Source organism: Apodemus sylvaticus, chromosome 16 (assembly GCF_947179515.1).
Source record: "Apodemus sylvaticus chromosome 16, mApoSyl1.1, whole genome shotgun sequence".
NCBI classification, from domain to species: Eukaryota; Metazoa; Chordata; class Mammalia; order Rodentia; family Muridae; genus Apodemus; species Apodemus sylvaticus.
This window is the reverse complement of record NC_067487.1, coordinates 9,525,925-9,551,991: the sequence shown is the minus strand read 5'-3', so window position 1 is coordinate 9,551,991 and position 26,067 is coordinate 9,525,925. Positions and strand designations below refer to the sequence as shown.

At 38.6% G+C, this 26,067-nt stretch overlaps 1 protein-coding gene across 4 annotated transcripts in view; it reads right to left on the bottom strand.

Annotated features, from left to right (window-relative positions):
- The window catches only part of LOC127666482 (zinc finger protein 728-like), an 82,210-nt gene that overhangs the window by 50,679 nt on the left and 5,464 nt on the right, over window positions 1–26,067 (bottom strand). For 2 of the 4 annotated variants that reach the window (XM_052159290.1, XM_052159291.1), the window contains exons 2-4: window positions 21,854–21,980; window positions 20,428–20,523; window positions 8,224–13,334 (exon numbers count right to left, since the gene is read on the bottom strand). In XM_052159290.1, coding sequence (XP_052015250.1) covers window positions 10,375–13,334; window positions 20,428–20,523; window positions 21,854–21,980 — 3,183 coding nt within the window. In that variant the 3' untranslated portion in view covers window positions 8,224–10,374. Of the gene's footprint in view, window positions 1–8,223; window positions 13,335–20,427; window positions 20,524–21,853; window positions 21,981–26,067 lie in introns of those variants that run through there. The other 2 variants (XM_052159296.1, XM_052159292.1) reach the window with 2 other exon arrangements.

Here is a 26,067-nt window from a genome sequence, read left to right as displayed (position 1 = left end):
GAGGCCAGAGTGAGTTCCAGGATAGCCAAGGCTACCCAGAGAAACCCTGTCTGGAAAAAACAAAAACAAAAACAAAAACAAAAATAAAACAAATACAAGCTAAAAAGATTATTCCATACTTGAGAGTAATTAATGTTCTTACAGGATATGAGTTTGTTTTATAACATGCACATGGTAGCACACAAGCACATCTAGCAGTCAGTTCTTTATTAAGATAATCAGAGGAAGGTGTATATTTAAATACTAAGGGATGTGATCAGCCAGAAAAATAACAATATGAAAGTCCAAACAGCACCCAGCTGTCTGCTGATACTGACATTAACATTTGAATAATACAAACACCTTTTCACAGTATACAAAAATCCTATCCCAACATTTTTCCCTTTTAGGCCAATGAATTGGGTTTTCTCTAACATCAATAAAGTTTATATAAGAAGACCAATTATAGGAGCCATCAGATAAGAATTACATTAACAATGTCCAGTCCATTTGTGTTTGGCAATCTTGGAGAAAGTACTTCACCATCTATACTATCTTGATGAGGCTAAATTTCTGTACCTGTATTTCTTTGTATCATAACCTGCATTGCCAACCTAAAATAGTTATTTAGACTTTAAAATATTTTCTTAAATCCTGAACAACTTAAGGTCATATGTGAGATTATAACGATCTAGTCTTCAACCTCATCAGAGACCTGAGAAGGATACATATTACCCGAGAAAACAGGAAGTGCAGAGCAAGCAGCTTCCAAAACTATAGAAACAACAGAGACTGCTAGCTGCCTGAACATTTGCCCAATGTTCCTCTGCAAATTGGGGCATTCATGTTCAACCTAAAAGCCCAGAATAAATGATGGGCTTTTCTGTGAAGCAGGAGCCTTGAAAGATTGTCTTCATTTGTCACCTTCCCAGTGTCCTATTTGTCCACACTTTGGATGGCATGCTGTGAGCAGTCTGGGCAAGGGCAGTTTTTTAACCAGATGGCAAGCTTTGAATTAACTCCAGAAGGATGATTTTTTTGGTGCCCATCATTTTCCTGGAAGTAGGTTGGGAATTCTGTCAGGAACTGATGTGTCTCACTGTCATGAAAAGCCTTTTACTATTAAAGCATCTTAAATGACATATGCTGTAGATCTCTGAAATGTTTAAAAACCATATATGTATCTAAGAGATATCGGAGTAGGCAGACATTGCATGTTTCTAGATATTTATCTGCTTAAATTTGAAAACAGCTATAGGAAGGTAAGAACAGCTTATCTTTATAATTAACTAAACTACTACCTAACAAGACTACATGTTTGATGAATGACTACTAACTTGATTTTCATAATTATTTAAAACAGTTTGTAATAGTAGCTTTCAGGGACTGTAATTTTAGCTTATATTTTTAAATGAATTGGATACATATAATACCTAAAACAAGAGTTGAAACATAAATAACATGAATAACCTTAAATTTAGATCAATATGTAAATTCTATACCAATGTAAGTTACTTGGCCTAAGATGCTCCTTAGTTTAAACAGATTCAATGATCTACTTTTTATCCTATTATTCATATATCACCCCCTTTTCTTTTCATCTCCTCTCACTGTTTCCCTCCTACCACTAGATAGAGCACAAAGGATAGAAGAAAGAGAAAGAAAAAGATCCTTGAATCTAACCTCTTTTACTTTGTTTTGTCCCTGACTAATATCATAAACAACTTCTGATCAATCCCTCTTAACAGATAAGAAACCTCCATCACCCATCAAACCACCAAAAATTACCCACCCCACCTCATGGGAATTGGGGAGGCAACTTAATGGCACACCTGAAAGCTCTAGAACAGAAAGAAGCAAACACACCTAAAAGGAGTAGACAGCAGGAATTAGTCAAACAGGGTTGAAATCAACCAGGTAGAAACAAAGAGAATGATACAAAGAGTCAACAAAACCAAGAGCTGTTCTTGGAGAAAACCAACATGATAGATAATCCTTTAGCCAAACCAATTAAAGGCCACAGAGACAGTATCCAAATTAACAAAATATGAAATGAAAAGGGAGACAAAAAGACAGAAACTGAGGAAATTCAACCAATCATCAGAACGTACTACAAAAGCCCATACTCTATAAAACTGGAAAATCTAGATAAAATGAATTATTTTCTAGACAGATAACATGTATCAAAGTTAAATCAAGAATAGGTAATCTATGGAAACAGTCCCATACTCCCCAAGGAAATAGAAGTAGCCATTAACAACCTCCCAAACAAACAAACAAAAGCCCAGGGCCAGATGGTTTTAGTGCAGAAATTCTACACTATTCTGCAGAATTCAAAGAAGAGCTAATACTAATACTCCTCAAACTATTCCACAACATAGAAATGGAAGAAACACTACCTAATTCATTCTATGGAGGCACAGTTACTCTGACTCCTAAACCACACAAAGACCCCTCAAAAAGAAAGAGAGCTTCATGCCAATTTCACTTATGAATATTGGTGCAAAAATTCTCCAGAAAATTTTTGGGAACTGAATCCAAGAACACATCAAAATCATCACTCACTAAGATCAAGAAGGCTTCATTCCAGAGATGTAAGGATGGTTCGATATATGAAAATCCATCAACGTAATGCATATACAATCTCAAGGGAAAAAGTCACATGATCATTGCAGCCGTTGCTGAAAAAGCCTTTGACAAAAATCTAACAACTAATTCCTGTCAAAAGTCTTAGAGAGATGAGGAATTCATGGCACACACCTAAACATAATAAAAGCAATATATAGCAAACCAACAGACATCAAATTAAATGGAGAGAAACTAGAAGCAATCCCACTAAAACCAGGGATTTTAAAAGATGAGGCTGCCCACACTCTCCCTATCTATTCAATATAGCCTTGTTCTAGATAGAGCAATTAGAAAATAAAAGATCAAGGGGATATACATTGGAAAGGAAGAATTCAAAGTATCTCTATTTGCAGATAATATGATAGTGTATATAAGCAACCCCGAAAATTCTACCACAGAAGTCCTAGATCTGAGAAACAACTTCAGCAAAGTGGCTGTATATAAAATTAACTCAAAGAAATGAGTAGCCTTCTTTTATACAAATGATAAACAGGCTGAGAAAGAAACTAGGGAAAGAACATCCTTCATAATACCTACAAATAATATAAAATATCTTGATGTAAATATAATCAAGCAAGTGAATGTTCTGTATAACAAGAATTTCAAGTCTCTGAATAAATAAATTGAAGAAGATATCAAAAGATATAAAGATCTCCCATGCTCATGGATAGATAACAAGTATTAACAAGGTGAAAATGGCCATCCTACCAAAAGCAAAGAAATCAAATCAAAATTCCAACACATTGTTTATAGACCTTGAAAGAGTAATTTTCAATTCCGTATGGAAAAACAAAAACCAAGGATAACCAAAACAATGCCTTGCAATAAAATAATTTCAGAAGGAATCACCATCCCTGACCTAAAGCTATATTGTATTATATTGTATTATAGAGCAATTGTGATTAAAAAGTGCATGGTTTTGATACGGAGACAGCCAGGTCACTGAATGAAGTAGAATCGAAAACTCAGAAATAAATGCACACTCATATAGAGACTTGATTTTTGACAAAGAAGCTAAAATCATACAATAAAAAATGAAAGCATCTTCAATAAATGGTGTTGGTCTAACTGGCTGTCTGCAGGTAGAATGAAATTAGATCTCTACTTATCACCTTGCACAAACCTCAAGTCCAAGTAGATCAAGGGCCTCAACATAAAACCAGATATACTGAATCTCATAGAAGAGAAAGTAGGACAGATCCTCAAACTCATTGGTACAGGGGAAAATTTCCTGATTAGAATGCCAATGGCTCAAGCTCTAAGATCAACAATTGACAAATGGGATCTCAGGAAACTGAAAAGCTTCTGTAAGGCTTTTCAGTGTCAATAGGAGAAATCAGCAACCTACAGATTGGGAAAAAAAGTCTTCACTAACCCTGCATCCATTAGAGGAGCAATATCCACATTATATAAAAAACTCAAGTCAACCCACAAAACTCCAGATAACCCAATTAAACACATGGGGTACAGGAGCTCTATTTTGCAGGACAGACTAGTTACCTACTTGTGAACCAGAGGAAAAAAGAACATTCACATGAAAAGCACACACACTGGATGAAGTGGAAAATTGCTATATTACAACATTTAGATGGATGGATGAGGCACAGAGCCCTACCCCCAAATTACTAACTTTTTATTTGGCCCTTTTTATATCTTCTTAGACAAAAGTTCTTTAGAAAATTGCCTCATAGATAAAATGTTACATAAAACAGAAGTTACAGAGCAATACAAGTTCAAAGCAGTGTTTCATTCTACAGGCTCATTATAAGCTCAAAGCAACAGTTTCATATGGTCTTACCTTATGATATCGCACATCTGTGGCTTTATTCTTGGACTTGAATGTTTTCCCTGGCACACAAATTTATCTCAAGACAATTTCTGTTTTTAGTGTAAATATGAAAGCTTATTTGATTTCTTATTATGTAGCATTAACTTACTATTATGAAGAGTGGTTACATTCTATTCTTGAATCTAACTTTATTACATCTTTTTACGAAAACAACTAAAACCATCTCTTAAAGGTGTCTTCCTATGATTATTTGGATCAAATCATAAATTAGATAAAATCATTAATCTATCTAAACAGGATTAATGCATTAAAGTTCATCTTTTTTGTTGATCTGCAAAAAATCTGCTCAGTAGGGGAGGCTAATGCTCAGGGATTATTATATTAATTTAATGAGAGGAGCTGGGCGTGGTGGCACACGCCTGTAATCCCAGCACTTGGGAGGCAGAGGCAGGCAGATTTCTGAGTTCGAGGCCAGCCTGGTCTACAGAGTGAGTTCCAGGACAGCCAGGGACATACAGAGAAACCCTGCCTTGAAAAACAAAAACAAAATAAAACAAAAATTAATGAGAGGAAAGGCATATCAGCTGCAGGATGAGATGCTTTTCCTCTCATTATCCTGAGATGACTTTGCCAACTTCAGGAAAGTCACCTGCTCACCTTTAGCCTACCCTAGAAGGCTCATGACACTGAAAATGCCAGATGGTCTTCAGGAACATGAAAAAAAAATCTGTTGAATATGACATTTAAAATGTTTTATTAATTTTTGACAATGAGAAATGTCAGCTTAGGCATATGGAAGCAATCCCATACTACTTCAAAGATGATGATGGGCATCGAAGAAACTCCTTATAGAATTTACTGCAAATGTTGCAAACTGTCACTGGGTGTGAAACTATCCTTCCCTCAATTGCTGGCCATCTGCCCTTCAAGCTGTGGACAAGCAGGCCACAAAGAAAATCAAAAAGCAAACTCTGCCAGGACAAGGTAGAGAAGTCCTTCCTATTTGTTGCTTCACAGAAAAATTTGTCAGATATTATGGGCCAGTATATTGAAAAGATAAATGTGCCAACATTGTAGAAGAATCTTGGGTGACTGACAGGTGATCAGAAATCCCCAATATTTCTATAGCTTTGTAAGCTGCTTGATCTGTACTTCCTATTCATTCAGGAAATATTTATCTCTCCCAACTCTCTGATGGGACAGAAGACTAGAGAGTTAGAATATCACAGTTAAGATTAAGTTGTTTAGAGTTTAAGAAAATGCTCTAAGGTTTAAAAATGTATCTTCAGTTAATAAATGCAAGTTATGATAGAAAGTGATTTAAGATATAGAACTTTGGACTCATGAAGATAAAATAGATAGTAGAATACTTTCTCCAAAATTAACAAATAGAAATGGATTGAACAGTGTGGTTGCAATTCTTACCGTACAGTATGTCTATTGGTGTTAGCAGAAAAGTCTTTTATTTAGACAAGTGGGAATGTTGCAGAATATTTTATTACATTTTGAGCTCCAAGATTATAAATTGGAAAAAACTTGTATGGTTCAGCTCTATACAAACTTTTAACCCAAGATCCAAATAAACTTAACCCTAGCTAAAGAGGCAGAACAAGGGAGTTAACATAAGTAATCAGAGAGAAAGGACACTGAAGAGAAATGTATTTAAGATAGCATGTAGAAGAAGAGAAAGACCTCTTGCTATCTGGGACATCAGTGAGATAGAAAGGAGTGTTGCCTCTCTGAGCTAACAGGCTGGCACCAAAGCATCTGGCTTCTGAGTATTCATTTGTAAAATTAAACTGCTGAAATTTGTTTTTAAAACAAACTGTTTTCACCACTAGGCATAGATTGAGTATAGAACTCAAAGCTCACCCCTACACTAGTGACACACATCCTGCAAAAACTCCACACCTCCAAATATTGCCATTCCTTATCGGACAACCATTCAAATACAGAGAGGCTTCCTCTGAAAGATGGTGGAAAATGGATACACCAACCCACAGTCAGGTTGGAAGGCTCCATCAGGTCTTTTTCATGATTGGGGGGAATCCTGTCAAAGAGCAGTATAAGGAATTCTGGGAACCAGGGCGCTTGAGTACATTGCAAGAGCCTGTGGAATCATTTAAACAGGGCTCATGGTGGCTCCCAGAGACAAAAGTAGAAATTGTGGAGCTAGCTGGGTCTGTGCTTGCTCCTTATGGTTGTTGGCTTTGTGTTTTTGTGGGGCTCCTGTCAGTCCAATTGGGGGTGTCTCTCATCTCTTTCCAGCTCTCATCACCACTCTGTTCTACTGTGTTGCCTAGCCCACCCTGGATTTGAGGGTGTGTGCATGAATCTTATGCAGTATTAAGTGGATGTCCTGAAAGGCCTGCTCTTTTTTGAGGTGATACAGGAATCAGATGGGTCTCAGGGAGATGGGAGGTATGTGTATATATGGTGGTGGTGGTGGTGGTGGTGGTAACTAGGAAGAGTAGCTGTGGCTGGGGATGTATTCGATGAGAAAAGGAATATATTTTAAAAATCCAAAAATATAACCAACCAACAAACACACCACACAATCACCTTAGAATAATTTCTCTAATGAACATAGAAAAATTTCAAAGAGGTCAACTGAATTTTCTCTTAAATCATACTTTGTAACTGACCTGCTTACATGTCTATGACAAAAGGTTTGCTGTACTTGTAAAAATCTTGTGTGTAATAAGCCACACTGAAAGAGAAAACCAGAATTCACACAATTATCTCAATAGCTGCAGACAAGGCAGTTGTGAAACTTCAAATACCCGTAGAATTACGAAGAATGTAGGAATGGATAGAGAAACCTTTCACCATGGTAAAGGCTGTGTATGTATACCCATAGCCTATCTTCAATAAAAGAAGAAACTGAAAACAGGTCCTGTAAAATGTAGCATAAGGTACAGATTCCTTGTACACTGTAATGCAAGAATTGGGTCACAAATAGAAACTAGAAAAAGGGTAAAAATGGGAAAGGAGGAAGGTAAACTATCCCTCTCTTAATATGACCTAATGCTATACTTAAAAGGTTCTACACCACACATTAAAAATCTCATGAAGTTAATTTCAGTATATTGGCAGTTCAAGACAGTAAGCATATAGAAATCATTAGCTGTTATATAGCAGCAACAACTGACTTGCTGAGAATGTAATTAGAGGAAAAAAAGTCATCAGGACTATTTACAAAAGCCCCCAGAAATAAAAAATACAGGAGCAACATTACCAAAGTAGGTGAAAGACCTGTACATTTAAGAATTAAAAAAAAAAATTACCCAAAGACGACATTCTTATACATGCAGCCTTTATAACAAACATGGCTCCAAAACTAGATGTCCAATTGTGAAAAAAGGAAATGTTGCTCCACCTACAAAAAACCATCAATTTGAAATCAGTCATTTAAGATGGAAAATGCAAAAAAGACATATTAAAACAAAACACAAAAGTACATAAAAACACACATATAGTATCTACATTTTAGAAAAGCATTTATAATACAACGGATTATACTGATACTACATATGTACTTGTTCATGTAGATGTGTATGTAAGAATATACGTGGAGAGAGGGAATGCTTTTCAGAGAAGGGGATAAAACTAGGCCAATAATGAGAAAAGGGAGAAAGTGCAAGATTCATATGTATTAAATGTCACATTAAAACTTGAATTTGGTAAGATTTAGTAAGGGTTCTCAGGGCCAAGATAAAATACGCACACAAGAGCAAATCAAAGGGTTTGCATCATAGTTCAAGATCACGGTCTACCATGGTATGTTACTCACGGTTCTATTCCAATGAAGACACACCAAACCAGGATGACTCTTATAAAGAAAGCATTTATTGGGGCTTGTTTACAGTTTTGGAAATTTTGTACAGTATCACTATTGTAGGGAGCATGCTGGGGAACATGGTGGAATGGAGACAGATATGATTCTCAGGAAGTAGCTGAGAATGTTACATTCTGATCCATAGTCAGCACGAAAGGGAGAAACTTTTGAAACCTTAAATACAACCTCCAATGACACACTTACAGCAATGATGCCACACTTCTTAATCCTTTTAAAGAAGAGCTACAGCCTGGTGACTAAGCACTCAAATCTACAAACACTTAGGGCAATTCTTACTCCCACCACAATACATGGCAAACTTATAACAACAGGAACTTAAAGAAGCTCATCATAAGCTGGGCGGTGGTGGTGCATGCCTTTAATCCCAGCACTTGGGAGGCAGAGGCAGAGGCATTTCTGAGTTCGAGGCCAACCTGGTCTACACAGTGAGTTCCAGGACAGTCAGGGCTACACAGAGAAACCCTGTCTCAAAACAAAAACAAAAACAAAAAACAAAAAACAACAACCAAAAAAACTCAAACAAAGAAGCTCATCATGTTCCATCTACAGTCAGAAAGCAGGAGATTGATGAATGTTGTTATCAGAGTATTTTCTTATACTGCAGCATTTCCAGCACATGCTTCCAACCACAATCACCACTCTTCTGATTTCGTTTAAACTAATCAAGAAAAGTCCTGCAAATCAACAATCAAGAGGCTTGCTTCTCACATGATGCTAGAACTCGTGAAGTTAACAATTGTGATACAAGCATTACTTCTTGACCCCAGTCTGTATAAAAATACAATTGAAAATGTAATTTAGGTTTGTCTGGGCACATGTATGTACTTACATGTGGCAGCCCATGCATGGAGATCAGAGGACAACGCTAGAGGTGATAACCCTCTTTGAATTTCGTAGGTACTGGGAATACTAACATGGGTATGGGTCTTGTTGGCAATGAAGTTTGTTCCCAAAGTCATCATGCTAGCTGAAGTCACAAAGCTTTAACATTTCTTTCCTTTTCTCCAACCGTACTCTCACCTCATAAGTAAAATAGGCTACAACTTGAAAGGTCCACAAAGGTTAACAATTGTTGTAAGGTTAACAATTACAACAATATGAAAGACCACAGTCCATGTGTCATGTGAGATTCACGCAATCGCTTATGTGTATTTTCTTAGAACATATAAACAAGTGACTACTTTTGCAACAATGGTATAGAAGTATTCTGATTCTAAAACAAAAGAAACAAAAGACAAAGGATGGATCAGTCCAAAATCCAGAGAACAGTCTGAAATCTGTACTTTTGACATGGTGGTGTGAATAATTCCAAAGGCTTGATTTACCACATTCTTCAATTTTACATAGTTTCTATTCAGCAGAAAGCTTTTGATTACTTTGCGTATGAAGTGGTAACATATTATGAATATTTTAACATTTGTACTGTTTCACTCCAGCTTGAACTACTTGTTGAGAAATATAAGTTTAACAAAGGGATTGCAACATTTTTCACATGTGGGATTTCAGTTTCATATGAATTATGAGGTGTTTCACAAGTTCTTTAGTTAAGTACAAAAGATCTTAGAACATTCTTCACACTTGTGTGGTTTCTTTCATAGATGAATTCTTGAAAGTTGCTAAGATCAGAAGACTGGTAATGTTTTTTGCCACATTCTCCATAATCATATTTCTCTCCAGTAGGAATTATCCTGTGTCCAGAACATGCTTTAGAACTTTTAAACTATTTGCTACATTCTGTAGAATTGTATGGTTTCCTTGCAGAATGGATTCTTTGATGATCCCTAATGTTTCTGTAGAGCATAGTCCAGGATACATACATTATACTTGCAAAGTTTCTCTCCTGAGTGACTTGTGTTTAGAAAATAATGCTGGACAATGGAAATTCTTGCCACACACTACACACTTGCAGGATTTTTCTACTGTATGAATTTTCTTGTGTACTAAAAGTGATGATGAAATTTGAGGCCTCTTCAGACAAGTACTGTTTATCTCCTGTGTGAATTTTCTTTGCTTTTGGCACCAGGCAACATACCACCAATATTTTTTAAAGATTTATATTTTTTATTTTATGTATAGGCCTTCTCTATATGCATGTACACCTGCACATCAGAAGAGGGCATCAGACCCCATTATGATTGTTAGCCACTACACAGTTACTAGGAATTAATCTCAGGACCTCTGGATGGGCAGCCACTGCCCTTAACTCTTGAGACATCTCTCCAGCACCATGAATTCTCTTATGCTTGGAAAGTCGTGATGGATAATGGAAGGCCTTTCCACATACTTCACATTTGTAGGGTTTCTTTCCTGTATGGATTATCTTGTGTTTAGAACGTAATGATGGAGAATAAAAGGCCTTTCCACAGACTTCACACTTGTACAGATACTCTCCTGAGTGAGTTCTCCTATGCTCAGAAAGAGATGATCGAAAACGGAAGACATTTCCACATACTTCACACTTGTATGGTTTCTCTCCTGTATGAATTTTCTTATGGCTGGAAAGTTTTGAAGGATAATGGAAGGCCTTACCACATATATCACACTTGTGAGGTTTTTCTCCTGTATGAATCATCTTGTGTTTAGAAAGTAATGATGGGTAATAGAAGGCCTTGTCACATAAGTCACAATGATAGAGTTTTTCTCTAGTGTGACTTATCTTGTGTTTAGAAAGTAATGATGGAAAATGGAAGGCCTTGCCACATTCTTCACACTTGTAGGGTTTCTTTCCTGTATGAATTCTCTTGTGTTTAGATAGTGAGGATGAAAAGCGGAAGGCCTTCCCACATACTTCACACTTGTATGGCCTCTCTCCTGTATGAATTATTCTATGTTTAGATAGTGATGATGAAACATGAAAGTCTTTGCCACATACTTCACACTGGTATGGTTTTTCTCCTGTATGAATTCTCTTGTGTTTAGAAAGAAATGATGGATAATAGAAGGCCTTCCCACAATCTTCACACTTGTAGGGTTTTTCTCCAGTATGAATTCCCTTGTGTACTAATAATAATGACACAATGTGGAAGGCCTTTCCACATACATCACATTTGTATGGTTTCTCTCTTGTATGAACTTTCTTATGTTTAGAAAGTCTTGAAGGATAATCAAAAGCCTTTCCACATACATCACACTTGTATGGTTTCTCTTGTTTATTAATTTTCTTATGTTTAAGAAGTCTTGAAGGATAAACAAAGAACTTGCTACGTACTTCACTGTTATAGTGATTCTCTCCTGTATGAATTCTCTTGTGTTTAGAAAGTAATAATGGAATGCAGAAGGCCTTTCCACAAATTTCACAACTATAAGCTTTTTCAGCTTTATGAATTCTCTTGTGTTTAGAAAGTGATGATGGAGAACAGAAGGCTTTTCCACACACTTCACACTTGTACGGTTTCTCTCCTGTATGCATTTTTGTATGGCTAGAAAGTCTTGATGGATAATGGAAGGCCTTGTCACATACTTCACACTTGTACGGTTTTTTTCCTGTATGAATTATCTTGTGTTTAGAAAGTAATGATGAATAATGGAAGGCCTTGCCACATACTTCACATTTGTAGGGTTTTTCTCCTGTATGAATTATCTTGTGATGAGAAAGTTTTGATGGAACATGGAATGCCTGGCCACATATTTCACACTTGTAGGGTTTTTCTCCTGTATGAATTAACTTGTGTTTAGAAAGTAATGATGGATAATGGAAGGCCTTACTGCAAACTTCACACTTGTAGGGTTTCTCTCCTGTATGAATTTTCTTGTGTGCAGATAGTGATGATGGAAAACGGAAGGCCTTCCCACATTCTTTACACTTGTATGGTTTCTCTCCTGTATGAATTCTCTTATGTTTAGATAGTGATGGTGGAAAACAGAAGGACTTCCCACATTCTTCACACTGGTATGGTTTCTCTCCTGTATGAATTCTCTTATGGGAAGAAAGTCTTGATGGATAATAGAAGGCCTTTCCACATATTTCACACTTGTGCAGTTTTTCTCCTGTATGAATCGCCCTGTGTTTAGAAAGTAGTGATAAAACATGAAAGGCCTTGCCACATACTTCACACTTGTAGGGCTTCTCTCCTGTGCAAATTTTCTTATGTTTAGAATGTCTTGAAGGATAAATGAAGGCACTACCACATAATTCACTGTTATAGTAATTATCTCCTGTATGAATTTTCCTGTGTTTAGAAAGTGATGACATAGAACGGAAGGCCTTTTCACATACTTCACACTTGTATGGTTTCTCTCCTGTATGCATTTTCACATGGGTAGAAAGTCTTGAAGGATAATCAAAAGCCTTGCCACATACTTCACACTTGTAGGGATTCCTTTCTGTATGAATCATCTTGTGCTTAGAAAGTAGTGACAAAATGCGGAAGGCCTTTCCACAGACTTCACACTTGTATGGTTTCTCTCCTGAATGAATCTTCTTATGGTTGGAAAGTCTTGATGGATAATGGAAGGCCTTGCCACATACATCACACTTGTAGGGTTTTTCTCCTCTATGAATTATTTTGTGTTTAGAAAGAAATGATGAAATGTGGAAGGCCTTGCCACATTCTTCACACTTGTAGGGTTTTTCTCCTGTATGAATTCGCTTGTGTTTAGAGAGTATTGATGGATAATGGAAGGCCTTGCCACATACTTCACACTTGTAGGGTTTTTCTCCTGTATGAATTCTCTTGTGTACCAAAAGTAATGATGGAAAGTGGAAGGCCTTGCCACATACTTCACATTTGTATGGTTTCTCTCCTGAATGAATTTTCTTATGTCTGGAAAGTCTTGATGGATGTTGGAAGGTCTTGCCACATACTTCACAGGTGTAGGGATTCTCTCCTGTATGAATTATCTTGTGTTTAGAAAATGATAATGGAATGCAGAAGGTCTTGCCACAAACTTCACTTCTGTAAGGGTTTTCTCCTGAATAAATTATTTTCTTTTCAGAAAGTAATGATGGAATATGGAAATACTTGGTACATTCTTCACAATTGTAGGGCTTCGCTCCTAAATCAGTTATCTGGTGATTTTGAGATACACTGGTCCACTCACAAACTTTTCCACATTCTTTGCATGTATAGCAGTTAGTTCCTGGGGAAGAAGGATTGAGAAATTAATGAAAGTAGAGCAAACTTCTGTAAATTCATAATACATCTATTTAAAAGCCATTTTTTCACACTTGCATGACTTTATAAATAAGTTACATTCAATTTTTTATACCTGTATTCAGTGATGCCTAATTTAAAACATAGAAGGAAAAATCATGTAGCCTTCCACTGAAAAAAGAAAACCATTACAATACAGAAATGGAAAGAAAGCAATATTAATCAAAGTTAAATATAAGAGGAAAGCATAAAATTAAGAAAGAAAACCTATTATGTAAACACAAACCAGCCCCTTACACAATACAGAAATTTGATGATTAGATAAAAGCCAAGTATAAAATAGTCTGACTTTGAAAAGCCCCAAATAAACAATATTTCTATATTTTACATATTATATATTAAATATATATTATCTACATACATGCATTAGTATAATGTTTTTTGAAGTTATAAATAATAAATTTCACGGGTTCAAGAAAGAAGTTTATGCATATCTTCTAGGCATGATGTGTTTTCACAGTATGTAAAGATTAACTTGTCAATAAAACTATAGAAAGGAAGAGGGGCTTCCGGGCGGCCAGCGGGGAGAAGTCGGTGTGCTCCGGTGAATCCAGCGGGCCCCAGCAGGAGCCTTCAGGCGCCTGCTTTGGGATCTGAACAGCCTGGCCACAGCACTCGGTCTCCAGGAAGTGCGGGAGACCTGGTGTGCACCCAGAGGTAGTCTGGGAGCTCACAGCACAGCTTGCTCCTGTGGCACAGAGCTTGGGCTCCAGTCCGGAGGCCTCTGGCAGTAGCCCTCAGACCTCTCCGCTACCAGATCAGCCTGGGCGGCAACACCACATCTCCAGGTCCTGCATGAGGCAAGAGGGGCTTCCGGGTGGCCAGCGGGGAGAAGTTGGTGTGCTCCGGTGAATACAGCAGGCCCCAGCGGGAGCCTTCAGGTGTCTGCTTCAGGATCTGAACAGCCTGGGCAACAGCACCTTGTCTCCAGGCAGTGCAGGAGGTAAGCTGTGCACCAGAGGCCACCTTGGAAGGGGCAGCTTGCACTGGTGAGTCCAGCATTGACAAGACCAACTAACACCAGTGAGAACTAGATAGCAAAAGGCAAACGCAGGAACGTCACTAACAGAAATCAAGGCAATATGGCAACATCTGAACCCAATTCTCCTTTACCAGCATGTCCTGGATACCCCATCACACCAGTAAAACAAGATTTGGATTTAAAATCACTGGTCATGATGCTGGTACAGGAACACATGAAGGACATACTTAAAGAAATTCAGGAGAAAATGGATCAAAAGTTAGAAGCCCTTGCAAGGGAAACACAAAAATCATTGAAAGAAATCCAGGAGAATATAAAAGCCAATAATGAGGAAACGCAAAAAACACTTAAAGAAATACAGGAGAACTTTGGTCAACAGGCTGAGGTCATGAAAGAGGAAACACAAAAATCTCTTAAAGAAATACAGGAAAGCACAAACTATCATGTGAAGGAGCTAAGCAAAACCATCCAGGATCTAAAATCAGAAGTAGAAACAACTAAGAAAACTCAAAGGGAGACAACTTTGGAGATAGAAAGCCTTGGGAAGAAATCAGGGGACATAGATGCAAATATCAACAACAGAATACAAGAGATAGAAGAAAGAATCTCAGATGCTGAGGATACCATAGAAACCATGGACTCAACAGTTAAAGAAAATGCAAAATGCAAAAAGCTTGTAACCCAAAATATCCAGGAAATCCAGGACACAATAAGAAGACCAAACCTAAGGATTATAGGCATAGATGAGAGTGAAGATTTACAACTTAAAGGGCCAGCAAATATCTTCAATAAAATTATGGAAGAAAACTTCTCTAACCTAAAGAGAGAGATGCCCATGAATATACAAGAAGCCTACAGAACTCCAAACAGACTGGACCAGAACAGAAATACTTCCCGTCACATAATAATCAAAACACAAAATGTACTAAACAAAGAAAGAATATTAAAGGCAGTAAGAGAAAAAGGCCAAGTAACATATAAAGGAAGACCTATCAGAATCACAGCAGACTTTTCACCTGAGACTATGAAGGCTAGAAGGTCCTGGGCAGATCTCATGCAGACTCTAAGAGAACACAAATGCCAGCCAAAACTACAATATCCAGCAAAACTCTCAATCACCATAGATGGAGAAACTAAGATATTCCATGACAAAACCAAGTTTACCCAATATCTATCCACAAACCCAGCCCTACAAAGGATAATAGGAGGAAAACACCAATACAAGGAGGGAAACTTCACCCTGGAAAAAGCAAGATAGTAACCTTTCATCAAACCCAAAAGAAGTAAACCAATCAAATTTAAAAAATAACGTCAAAAATGACAGGAAGCAACAATCACTATTCCTTAATATCTCTTAACATCAATGGACTCAATGCCCCAATAAAAAGACATAGACTAACTGACTGGATATGTAAACAGGACCCTACATTTTGCTGCTTATAGGAAACACACCTAAGGGTCAAAGACAAACACTACCTTAGAGTAAAAGTCTGGAAGACAATTTTACAAGCAATGGTCTCAGGAAACAAGCTGGAGTAGCCATTTTAATATCAGATAAAATTGACTTTCAACCCAAAGTCATCAAAAGAGACTCTGAGGGACACTTCTTGCTGGTCAAAGGAAAAATACAACAAGAAGAACTCTCAATCCTGAACATCTATGCTGCAAATGCAAGGGCACCCTCTTTCGTAAAAGAAACTTTATTAAAGCTCAAAGCACACATTGCACCTAACACAATAATTGTGGGTGACTTCAACACTGCACTTTCCTCAATGGACCGATCAGGAAAACAGAAACTAAACAGGGACACAATAAAACTAATTGAAGCTTTGGACCAATTAGATTTAACAGATATATATAGAACATTCTATCCTAAAGCAAAAGAATATACCTTTTTCTCAGCACCTCATGGTACCTTCTCCAAAATCGACCATATAATTGGTCACAAGACAGACCTAAACAAATATAAGAAGATCGAACTAATCCCATGCTTCCTATCAGATCACTATGGAGTAAAAGTGGTCTTCAATAGCAACAAAAACAACAGAAAACCCACATACATGTGGAAATTGAACAATATTCTACTCAATGATACCTTGGTCAAGGAAGAAATAAAGAAAGAAATTAAAGACTTTTTAGAACACAATGAAAATGAAGACACAACATACCCAAATCTATGGGACACAATGAAAGCAGTGCTAAGAGGAAAACTCATAGCCCTGAGTGCCTCCAAAAAGAAAATGGAGAGAGCATACACTAACAGCTTAATGACACACCTGAAGGCCCTGGAACAAAAAGAAGCTATTTCACCCAGGAGGAGTAGAAGGCAGGAAATCATCAAACTCAGGGCCGAAATCAATCAAGTAGAAATAAAGAGAACCATACAAAGAATCAACAAAACCAGGAGCTGGTTCTTTGAGAAAATCAACAAGATAGATAAACCCTTAGCCAGAATGACCAAAGGGCACAGAGAAAGTATCCAAATTAACAAACTTAGAAATGAAAAGGGAGATATAACAACGGAAACTGAGGAAATCCAAAAAATCATCAGATCCTACTACAAGAGCCTGTACTCAACACAACTGGAGAATCTGGAGGAAATGGACAATTTCCTTGACAGATACCAGATACCAAAATTAAATCAGGACCAACTAGACCATCTAAACAGTCCCATAATGCCTAAAGAAATAGAAGGAGTCATAGAAAGTCTTCCAACCAGAAAAAGCACAGGACCAGATGGCTTCAGTGCAGAATTCTACCAGACCTTCAAAGAAGAGTTAACACCAATACTCTTCAAACTATTCCACAAAATAGAAACAGAAGGAACACTACCCAATTCCTTCTATGAAGCCACAATTACGCTGATACCAAAGCCACACAAAGATCCAACAAAGAAAGAGAACTTCAGACCAATTTCCCTTATGAACACCGATGCAAAAATACTCAATAAAATTCTTGCCAACCGAATCCAAGAACACATCAAAACGATCATCCACCATGATCAAGTAGGCTTTATCCCGGGAATGCAGGGTTGGTTCAATATACAGAAATCCATCAATACAATCCACTACATAAACAAACTCAAAGAACAAAACCACATGGTCATTTCATTGGATGCTGAAAAAGCATTTGACAAAATTCAGCATCCCTTCATGCTTAAAGTCTTGGAGAGAACAGGAATTCAAGGCCCATACCTAAACATAGTAAAAGCAATATACAGCAAACCGGTAGCCAGCATCAAACTAAATGGAGAGAAACTTGAAGCAATCCCACTGAAATCAGGGACCAGACAAGGCTGCCCCTTTTCTCCTTATCTTTTCAATATTGTACTTGAGGTACTAGCTCGGGCAATTAGACAACATAAGGAGGTCAAAGGGATACAAATTGGAAAGGAAGAAGTCAAACTATCATTATTTGCAGATGACATGATAGTCTACCTAAGTGACCCAAAAAAATCCACTAGAGAACTCCTACAGCTGATAAACAACTTCAGCAAAGTGGCAGGTTATAAAATCAACTCAAGCAAATCAGTGGCCTTCCTATACTCAAAGGATAAGCAGGCTGAGAAAGAAATTAGGGAAATGACCCCCTTCACAATAGCCACAAGCAGTATAAAGTACCTTGGGGTGACTCTTACCACACATGTGAAAGATCTGTATGACAAGAACTTCAAGACTCTGAAGAAGGAAATGGAAGAAGACCTCAAAAAATGGGAAAACCTCCCATGCTCATGGATCGGCAGGATCAATATAGTTAAAATGGCCATTTTGCCAAAAGCAATATACAGATTCAATGCAATACCCATCAAAATCCCAACTCAATTCTTCACAGAGTTAGAAAGAGCAATTCTCAAATTCATCTGGAATAACAAAAAAAACCCAGAATAGCTAAAACTATTCTCAGCAACAAAAGAAATTCTGGGGGAATCAGTATCCCTGACCTCAAGCAATACTACAGAGCAATAGTGTTAAAAACTGCATGGTATTGGTACAGTGACCGGCAGGCAGATCAATGGAACAGGATGGAAGATCCAGAAATGAACCCACACACCTATGGCCACTTGATCCTCGACAAAGGGGCTGAAAACATCCAATGGAAAAAAGATAGCCTTTTCAACAAATGGTGCTGGTTCAACTGGAGGTCAGCATGCAGAAGAATGCGAATTGATCCATCCTTGTCTCCTTGTACTAAGCTCAAATCCAAATGGATCAAGGACCTCCACATAAAGCCAGACACTCTGAAGCTAATAGAAAAGAAAATGGGGAAGACCCTTGAGGACATCGGTATAGGGAGAAAGTTTCTGAACAGAACACCAATAGCATATTCTCTAAGATCAAGAATTGACAAATGGGACCTCATAAAATTACAAAGTTTCTGTAAGGCAAAGGACACCATCAAAAGGACAAATCAGCAACCAACAAATTGGGAAAAGATCTTCACCAATCCTACATCAGATAGAGGGCTAATATCCAATATATATAAAGAACTCAAGAAGTTAGACTCCAGAAAACCAAACAACCCTATTAAAAAATGGGGTACAGATTTAAACAAAGATTTCTCACCTGAAGAACTTGGATGGCAGAGAAACACCTTTAAAAATGCTCAACTTCATTAGTCATTAGGGAAATGCAAATCAAAACAACCCTGAGATTTCACCTTACACCAGTCAGAATGGCTAAGATTAAAAATTCAGGAGACAGCAAGTGTTGGCGAGGATGTGGAGAAAGAGGAACATTCCTCCACTGCTGGTGGGGTTGCAAATTGGTATAACCACTCTGGAAAGCAGTCTGGCGGTTCCTCCAAAAACTGGGCACCTCACTTCCAGAAGATCCTGCTATACCACTCCTGGGCAGATGATTCCCCACCATGTAAAAAGGATACATGCTCTACTATGTTCATAGCAGCCCTATTTATAATTGCCAGATGCTAGAAAGAACCCAGGTATCCCTCAACAGAAGAGTGGATGCAAAAAATGTGGTATATCTACACAATGGAGTACTATTCAGCCATTAGAAACAATGAATTCATGAAATTCTTAGGCAAATGGATGGAGCTAGAGAACATCATACTAAGTGAGTTAACCCTGACTCAAAAGGTGAATCATGGTATGCACTCACTAATAAGTGGATATTAACCTAGAAAACTGGAATACCCAAAACATAATCCACACATCAAATGAGGTACAAGAAGAAAGGAAGAGTGGCCCCCTGTTCTGGAAAGACTCAGTGAAGCAGTATTCGGCAAAACCAGAACGGGGAAGTGGGAAGGGGTGGGTGGGAGGACAGGGGGAGAGAAGGGGGCTTGTGGGACTTTCGGGGAGTGGGGGGCTAGAAAAGGGGAAATCATTTGAAATGTAAACAAAAAATATATCGAATAAAAAAAAACAAAAAAAACAAAAACAAAAAACAAAACAAAACAAAAAAAAACTATAGAAAGGAAAGAGTTGGACATCTGCCAGCCCAGGGAAGAAGAAATAGAGAGAGCGGGTGGGGGAGTGGGGGGAGGGAGGAGGGAAGGAAAGAATTCACAAGGAACAGGTCCAGACAGCCATCATGTAAAGACACCTGAAGCCCAGAGTCCTAGACCAATACAAAAATGCAACTTAGAAGATCAGAATTGATCATAAATTACCCAGTCATTGTCTTGTGAATATTATGAAATAAATGTTATCGTTTCTGTCTCTTTCATTTTGGAGTGAGACAGGAATAGAGACAAATCTTCACTTTTAAAAATGCATGTATATATCTCTTAAATAAAAAAAAACCCAAACATTCAAGTTAAAGATTATTTAGAAATGGCAGATGTATGGCTGTCATGGGAACACAAGTTAATCTCATGGTAGAAGAAACCAGAGCTTATTAGATACAATGCATCTAATAATAATATCTAATTAATGTTAGATAATGTCCTTTCACAGAAAAAGACAGAAAATTCTAGCTTTAACAGATGATTTATACCAGAAAATTGTGTTTCAATGGTTTCATATTAGATCGTAAAATTTCCCACTCTGTTCTGTGATACCCTCCCTCTGATATACCTGGGTGAATAGTGGTAGCCACTTCTCTCTTCACATCTGAAGACTCTTGTATTTGCTCCAGAAATGTGACCAGGTATGGCTTAGAGGAAGCAAGACCTGTTTGTGCGAAAAGGACACAACATTGTTAGGGTATTCTCTTGGGAAATAAAATGGCCCTTTTCAGGACTGTGTGAATAAGGAGTGAGAAGATACAATTAAGGAGTATAGAGGATTCGTTTTTTTCACATGGTTTCTGATGGATACATCAGAATTCTTAGGAGAAACTTAGTACTTGTGCATCCTGAGCTTCATATCCCTTAGTTACAAAGACAACTTTCAAAACCGAACTGTACGACAGTCTCTGTAAGGTGTACCACTTACTTTCTAATCAAAACGAGACATTTAACAGGGCGTAGGGGGAGGAGGAACCAACAGCAGAAGAAATAGTTCTAAGATATATAAATAATTTTACTTTTTCTAAAAAGTAGCCCTATGAACCTCCCTGTTGGAAGCACAAGCTCCCATGAGGTACTGAATAAAGGGAGCAACTCTCATACTGACAATTAAGAGTTCTTCATGGAACTATGTAGCAGTGGGGGATGAGGAACTGGGAGTAGCCACTGGAGGCTTCCAGGACCCAATGGGGATGACATTAGCAGAAATGCACAGTGAAGGGGTGACAGAACCTGTAGTGACCACCTCCAGTAGATAGGCATGGCCTCCTGTCAATGGATGGGGCCACCCACCCATCTCAAAGTTTTTAACTTAAGAAATGTTCCTATCCAAAGGAAAGACAGGGACAAAAAATGGAGCAGAGACTATGGGAAGGGTCATCCAGGTATTGCCACACCTGGGGATCCATCCTGTCTGTAGACACCAAACCCAGACACTGTTGTTGCCAAGAGTCCCTTGTTGACAGGAACCTTGTGTGGCTTTCCCCTAGGAGGTTCTGACAGGACCTGACCAATGCAGATGCAGATGCTCACAGCCAATCATCAGATTGAGCTTGGGGACTCCAATGGGAAACCTGGGGGAAGGACTGGAGGAACAGAGGGGGATTGCAACACCATAGGAAGAACAATGTCATCTGGCCAGAACACCCAGTACTCCCAGGGACTAGAGCACCAACCAAGGAGTGTACATGGAGGGACCCATGGCTCCAGTATATTAGTAGCAGAGGATGGCCTTATCTGACATCAATGGGAGAGGAAGCCCTTGGTCCTGCAGAGATTTAATGCCCCAGCATAGAGGAATGTTGGAAAGGTGGGGTGGGATGGGGTTGGTGGCTGGGGGAACAACCTCATAGAGGCAAAGTGGAGGGAAGAGAGGGCAGATGGGAAGGGGCAGGTTGTGGAGGAGTAACCAGGAAGGTGGATATTATTTGAGATGTAAACAAATGGAATGACGAATAAAAAATAAAAAAGTTCTTCATGGAAGCTATCCTCACCCAGGAACACAAGGTTGTCATAAATCTCCAACATCACATCCCTGTACAATTTCCACTGAGCAGGACCAAGGTATTTCCATTCCTCTTCAGAGAAATTGATGGCCACATCCTTGAATGATAGCATTTCCTGAAAAACAAAAAAGGAGGAAATACCACACTGGTATTTCTATCTGGTGCTTCTATGGGCTCAAATGCTACCACAAATATAATAGCCACAAGACAAGCAAATTCTAACATACACCAATATTTATTGTGCAAAACTTGCTCCCCAATTTTAAACTATTGGTTAAATAAAACTTGTAACAGCCAATTATGGGATAAAATAGATGTTAGTAGAGGTTCAGTGACTGGGCTGGGGGTCAAAGGTAAGGAACATTGTACAGAGCCATATTGGGGCAGTCTTGCACTTGGTCAGAGTTTGACTTTGGTCAAGGTTAACTTCTCCCAGTTAGCCAGGATCCTTCTCCACCCAGGGTGGAGCGCTCGAAGTAAAGGTTAAGTTCATTGTTCCTCCAGGTCTAGGAATTCCTGAATTAAGCAGGTGACCCACCCAGCTGCCGGAGCAGTCAAGACGAGGACCTCCAAGAGAAGCTAGACAACTTCCACCGGAACTCAGCCTGGAGTCTGGAGGGAAGGGTTTGCCCAAACTGTTAAAAGGTCTGGCACCATTAAAGTTTCCAGCTTTGATCAGTGAACATTGTCTTAGCCACGCTTCTTTTCGCCCCTCTTCCCTATTTATTCCTCAGCTTCTGTTCCAGAAACCCACTTCGTAATAGCTGCAGGCAGCTATGGAACCCTACAGAACATAATAAGGAGAAGGGGAAATAGGGAGAAGGGGAAGATGGGTAGACTGAGGTCTCCATTAGACATGATGGATCAGTAACACACGTCCAAGTGAAATGACCCTCAACTTCCGGGAAACTGATGGAGCAGAAATAATTCAGGTAAGACTCAATCAGCAAGGAATTGAGTCTTTGTGTGCAGAACACAGCTGGGGAAGTAGCCAGTCTACCTTTATAAAAACAGATTAGGAGTAACTGAACAAAATCAAATAAATAATAGTGTGAATCTCATTTGGAAGCTAAACTGGGATAGACATAACCACAATTAACTTACACATCAGGCTAATTATCACCATCAATCATAACATAAATACAAAGAGGCATTGTGTGCTTCTGCATATAAATCTAAATGTGGCCCAAATGAGAACAGTGGTAAGTAATATCCCTGAAATAGTATTGATGTGATGCTGGGGTAACACAGGATTCTTTAAGGGAAGTGGATGATAGAAGGTCCTAGAAACTCCTGTGGTGTGATACTTTTAAGACCATACACTGGAGAACAAGGGCAACTATGGTATAGTGTGCTGGGGCTAGAGAGATGACTCCGCAGTTAAGAGAACTGGTTACACTTCCAAAGGACATAGGGCTAATTCCTAGATGCCACATAGCCACTCACAACTGTCTATAGTTCCAGTTACAGAGGATCAGAAAATCTTTCAGACATGAAAGCAATTCTGCTTCACTACAGAGCAGAGTAGATCAATGCCAGGGATCTCAGCCAGACAAGCTCCTGGCTAGTCAGTCAGAAAGCACAAGAAGTAAGGTCACACAGTATGTGTCACTTGTCTATTTATGCCTGAAACCATGTCCTTTCCCAACTGATAAGAGTCTTGCTTTTAAAAACAGGATTCCTATGTCAATACAGCTGACCTTCTTCAACCTTATTTGTCTGCTACACCCCACAGAGGAATGTTTTTTGGGACAACGTGACAATCTGTCTCGCGTAAGCAGACAATACCAGAAAGAACAGACTGCAGCCATGGATGGGGCTCCTACAGTAGCACCCACTTCCTCATTCACAAGCCCCTTACCTGTGTCTCTAAAAGGTTCAAGCCAGGATTCTCTCTTCACACAACCCCCATCCCATGTTTCCAGGAGAGTTGGTGCCCATCTCTGTGTAATAATAAGCAGCCTCATCTGTTGTTCTCAGCCTCTTTCCTGCCTTTCTTCTCTTTGATCTGTGTTCACAAATCTAACATCATGCATATTTTCACAAAGGACCATATTGCATGCTGTAATATCACTGAATAATATCACAAATTAAGCTGAGAATTGAGGAGCATAACAGAGAAACTGTGTACCACAATTCCATAATTCTTTTATTTTTATGATGTCATTAAAATTTATTCAAATTAAAGATGTTCATTTGTGCCAGGCGATGGTGGTGCACGCCTTTAAGCCCAGTACTTGGGAGGCAGAGGCAGGTGGATTTCTGAGTTCGAGACCAGCCTGGTCTACAGAATGAGTTCTAGGACAGCCAGGGCTACACAGAGAAACCCTGTCTGGAAAAACAGAAAACAAAAAAGATGTTCATTTGTAATCACATTAAGATGATCTCAACATCACCGAAAAGGAGAATATAAAGAAAAATAATGTATTTGGGTTAAGGAATATAGAGCTTTTTCATAATGGAAAAGATAAAGGAAGCTCTTATTAAGTCAACACACAAAACTAATAAAACAATTATTTTTGCAGCATGTTGTGGATAGCCCTGTCTTGTATTTTAATGCTAATTCCACTCCTGGGAGAAGCTACAGATGAAGAATTAATCACATGTACAGGTGCCTTGTGACCCTTTCCCCCCCCCCCCCACCTTAATTTTTCAAATAAAGGCTAGAGCTGGTGATTGGGCAGGAGGAGGGAAGGTGGAGCTGGAAAGTTTTTGGGAGAGAAGGGAGAGGGAGGAAGGAGGGGATGACAGAGGAGGGAGAGGGAAGAGAATGGAGAGGAGCACGTGGCTTGGAGCAACCGCAAGTTCTATGGGATCTCATAGTTAGGAATAGAGCAGTATAATGGCAGATCTGCCAATCTAGGTGTGTAGCCTGTATTCCTATCAATTGAGTAGTGATTTCTTTAATCGGGTAATTTGGGTTGAAAAATTACAACACATGTAGGCTGACTGGTACATCACACTTGTACTTTTTTTCTAAAAACTGTATGACCAGATCTCATAGAAAAACAATATAAAAGATCATTTCCACTCTGAATCCTACAAGATTTCTAGACACATTTACTTAGATGAACACATTACTTAGATGAACACTAGGACCCAAATTTTAGAAGTACAATCATAAACTTTATCAAAGACTACAAACATCCTTTAAAGGTATGAAGAAACATCTCAATGCCATTAAAAACAAGGAAAGGAAATATACAGGAAATGTTAGACACTGTGAAAAGACCAAATCTTCAAATTACAGTAAAAGATGAAGGAGAAAAATCCCAGGCAATGACATAAATGTGATCTTCAAGAAGGCCATAAAAGAAAAAACAATAAACAACAACAACAACAAAAAACTTGCAAAGAGAATACAGACACATGTCAAAAACATTGTCCACCATGACCAAGTTGGCTTTACCCCTTAAATGCAGGGATAGTTCACCATACGTTTAAGTGAATGAATGCAAGAAATGACAATCTTAAAGACAATAAACACATGGTCATCTCAATAGGGGCAGAAAAGCCTTGGACAAACTCCAGTATGTTTTTAGGATGAAAGTGCTACAGATTGTAAGACTCGAGGGTTGTTCCTTCAAGGGAAGGAGTGGAAAATCTGTTTTCTATACAAAGTTTAGAGCTGATTCTAGCCTGCTTAGTCACTTATGTATGACAAGCATTTCACTAACTTTGTTCCTCTAGGACATTTAGGTATGTTTGGTGTGCTTATAGTACTGAGGTAATTATCATCAGAAGAGTTTACACCTAACTGTGCTAGTGCAGGAATATGCCTAAGAGGTGGACATCAGATTCCCCCCATTTGAACAAACAACTACTAGTGAGGTGTGCTGGGCAAACTGCCTCCGTGCTTCCCCTGCTTTTGTTATTCTGCTGGTCATGAAGTCATGAATCCCTGTAGGGATGCTGTTTGGGAGCGTAAGAAAGAGTGGAGGGTATATATGACCTCGTGGGAGAAATTGGGAAGAACTGTGAGGCAATAATTAGGGTAGCAGAAGAAGAACATAAATATGGATCTGAAAAGTAACCTTGGAGCTTCAACCGCAGCTCCCTACCAGCCTACAGCCCCTCTAGGTAAACCCAACAGTGGACACCCTGATACCTAAACAAAGAAAGAGTATTTCAGATCAATTTCCTTATGAACACTTATGCAAAATACTCAATAAGATATTCACAAACCAAATCCAAGAACTCAT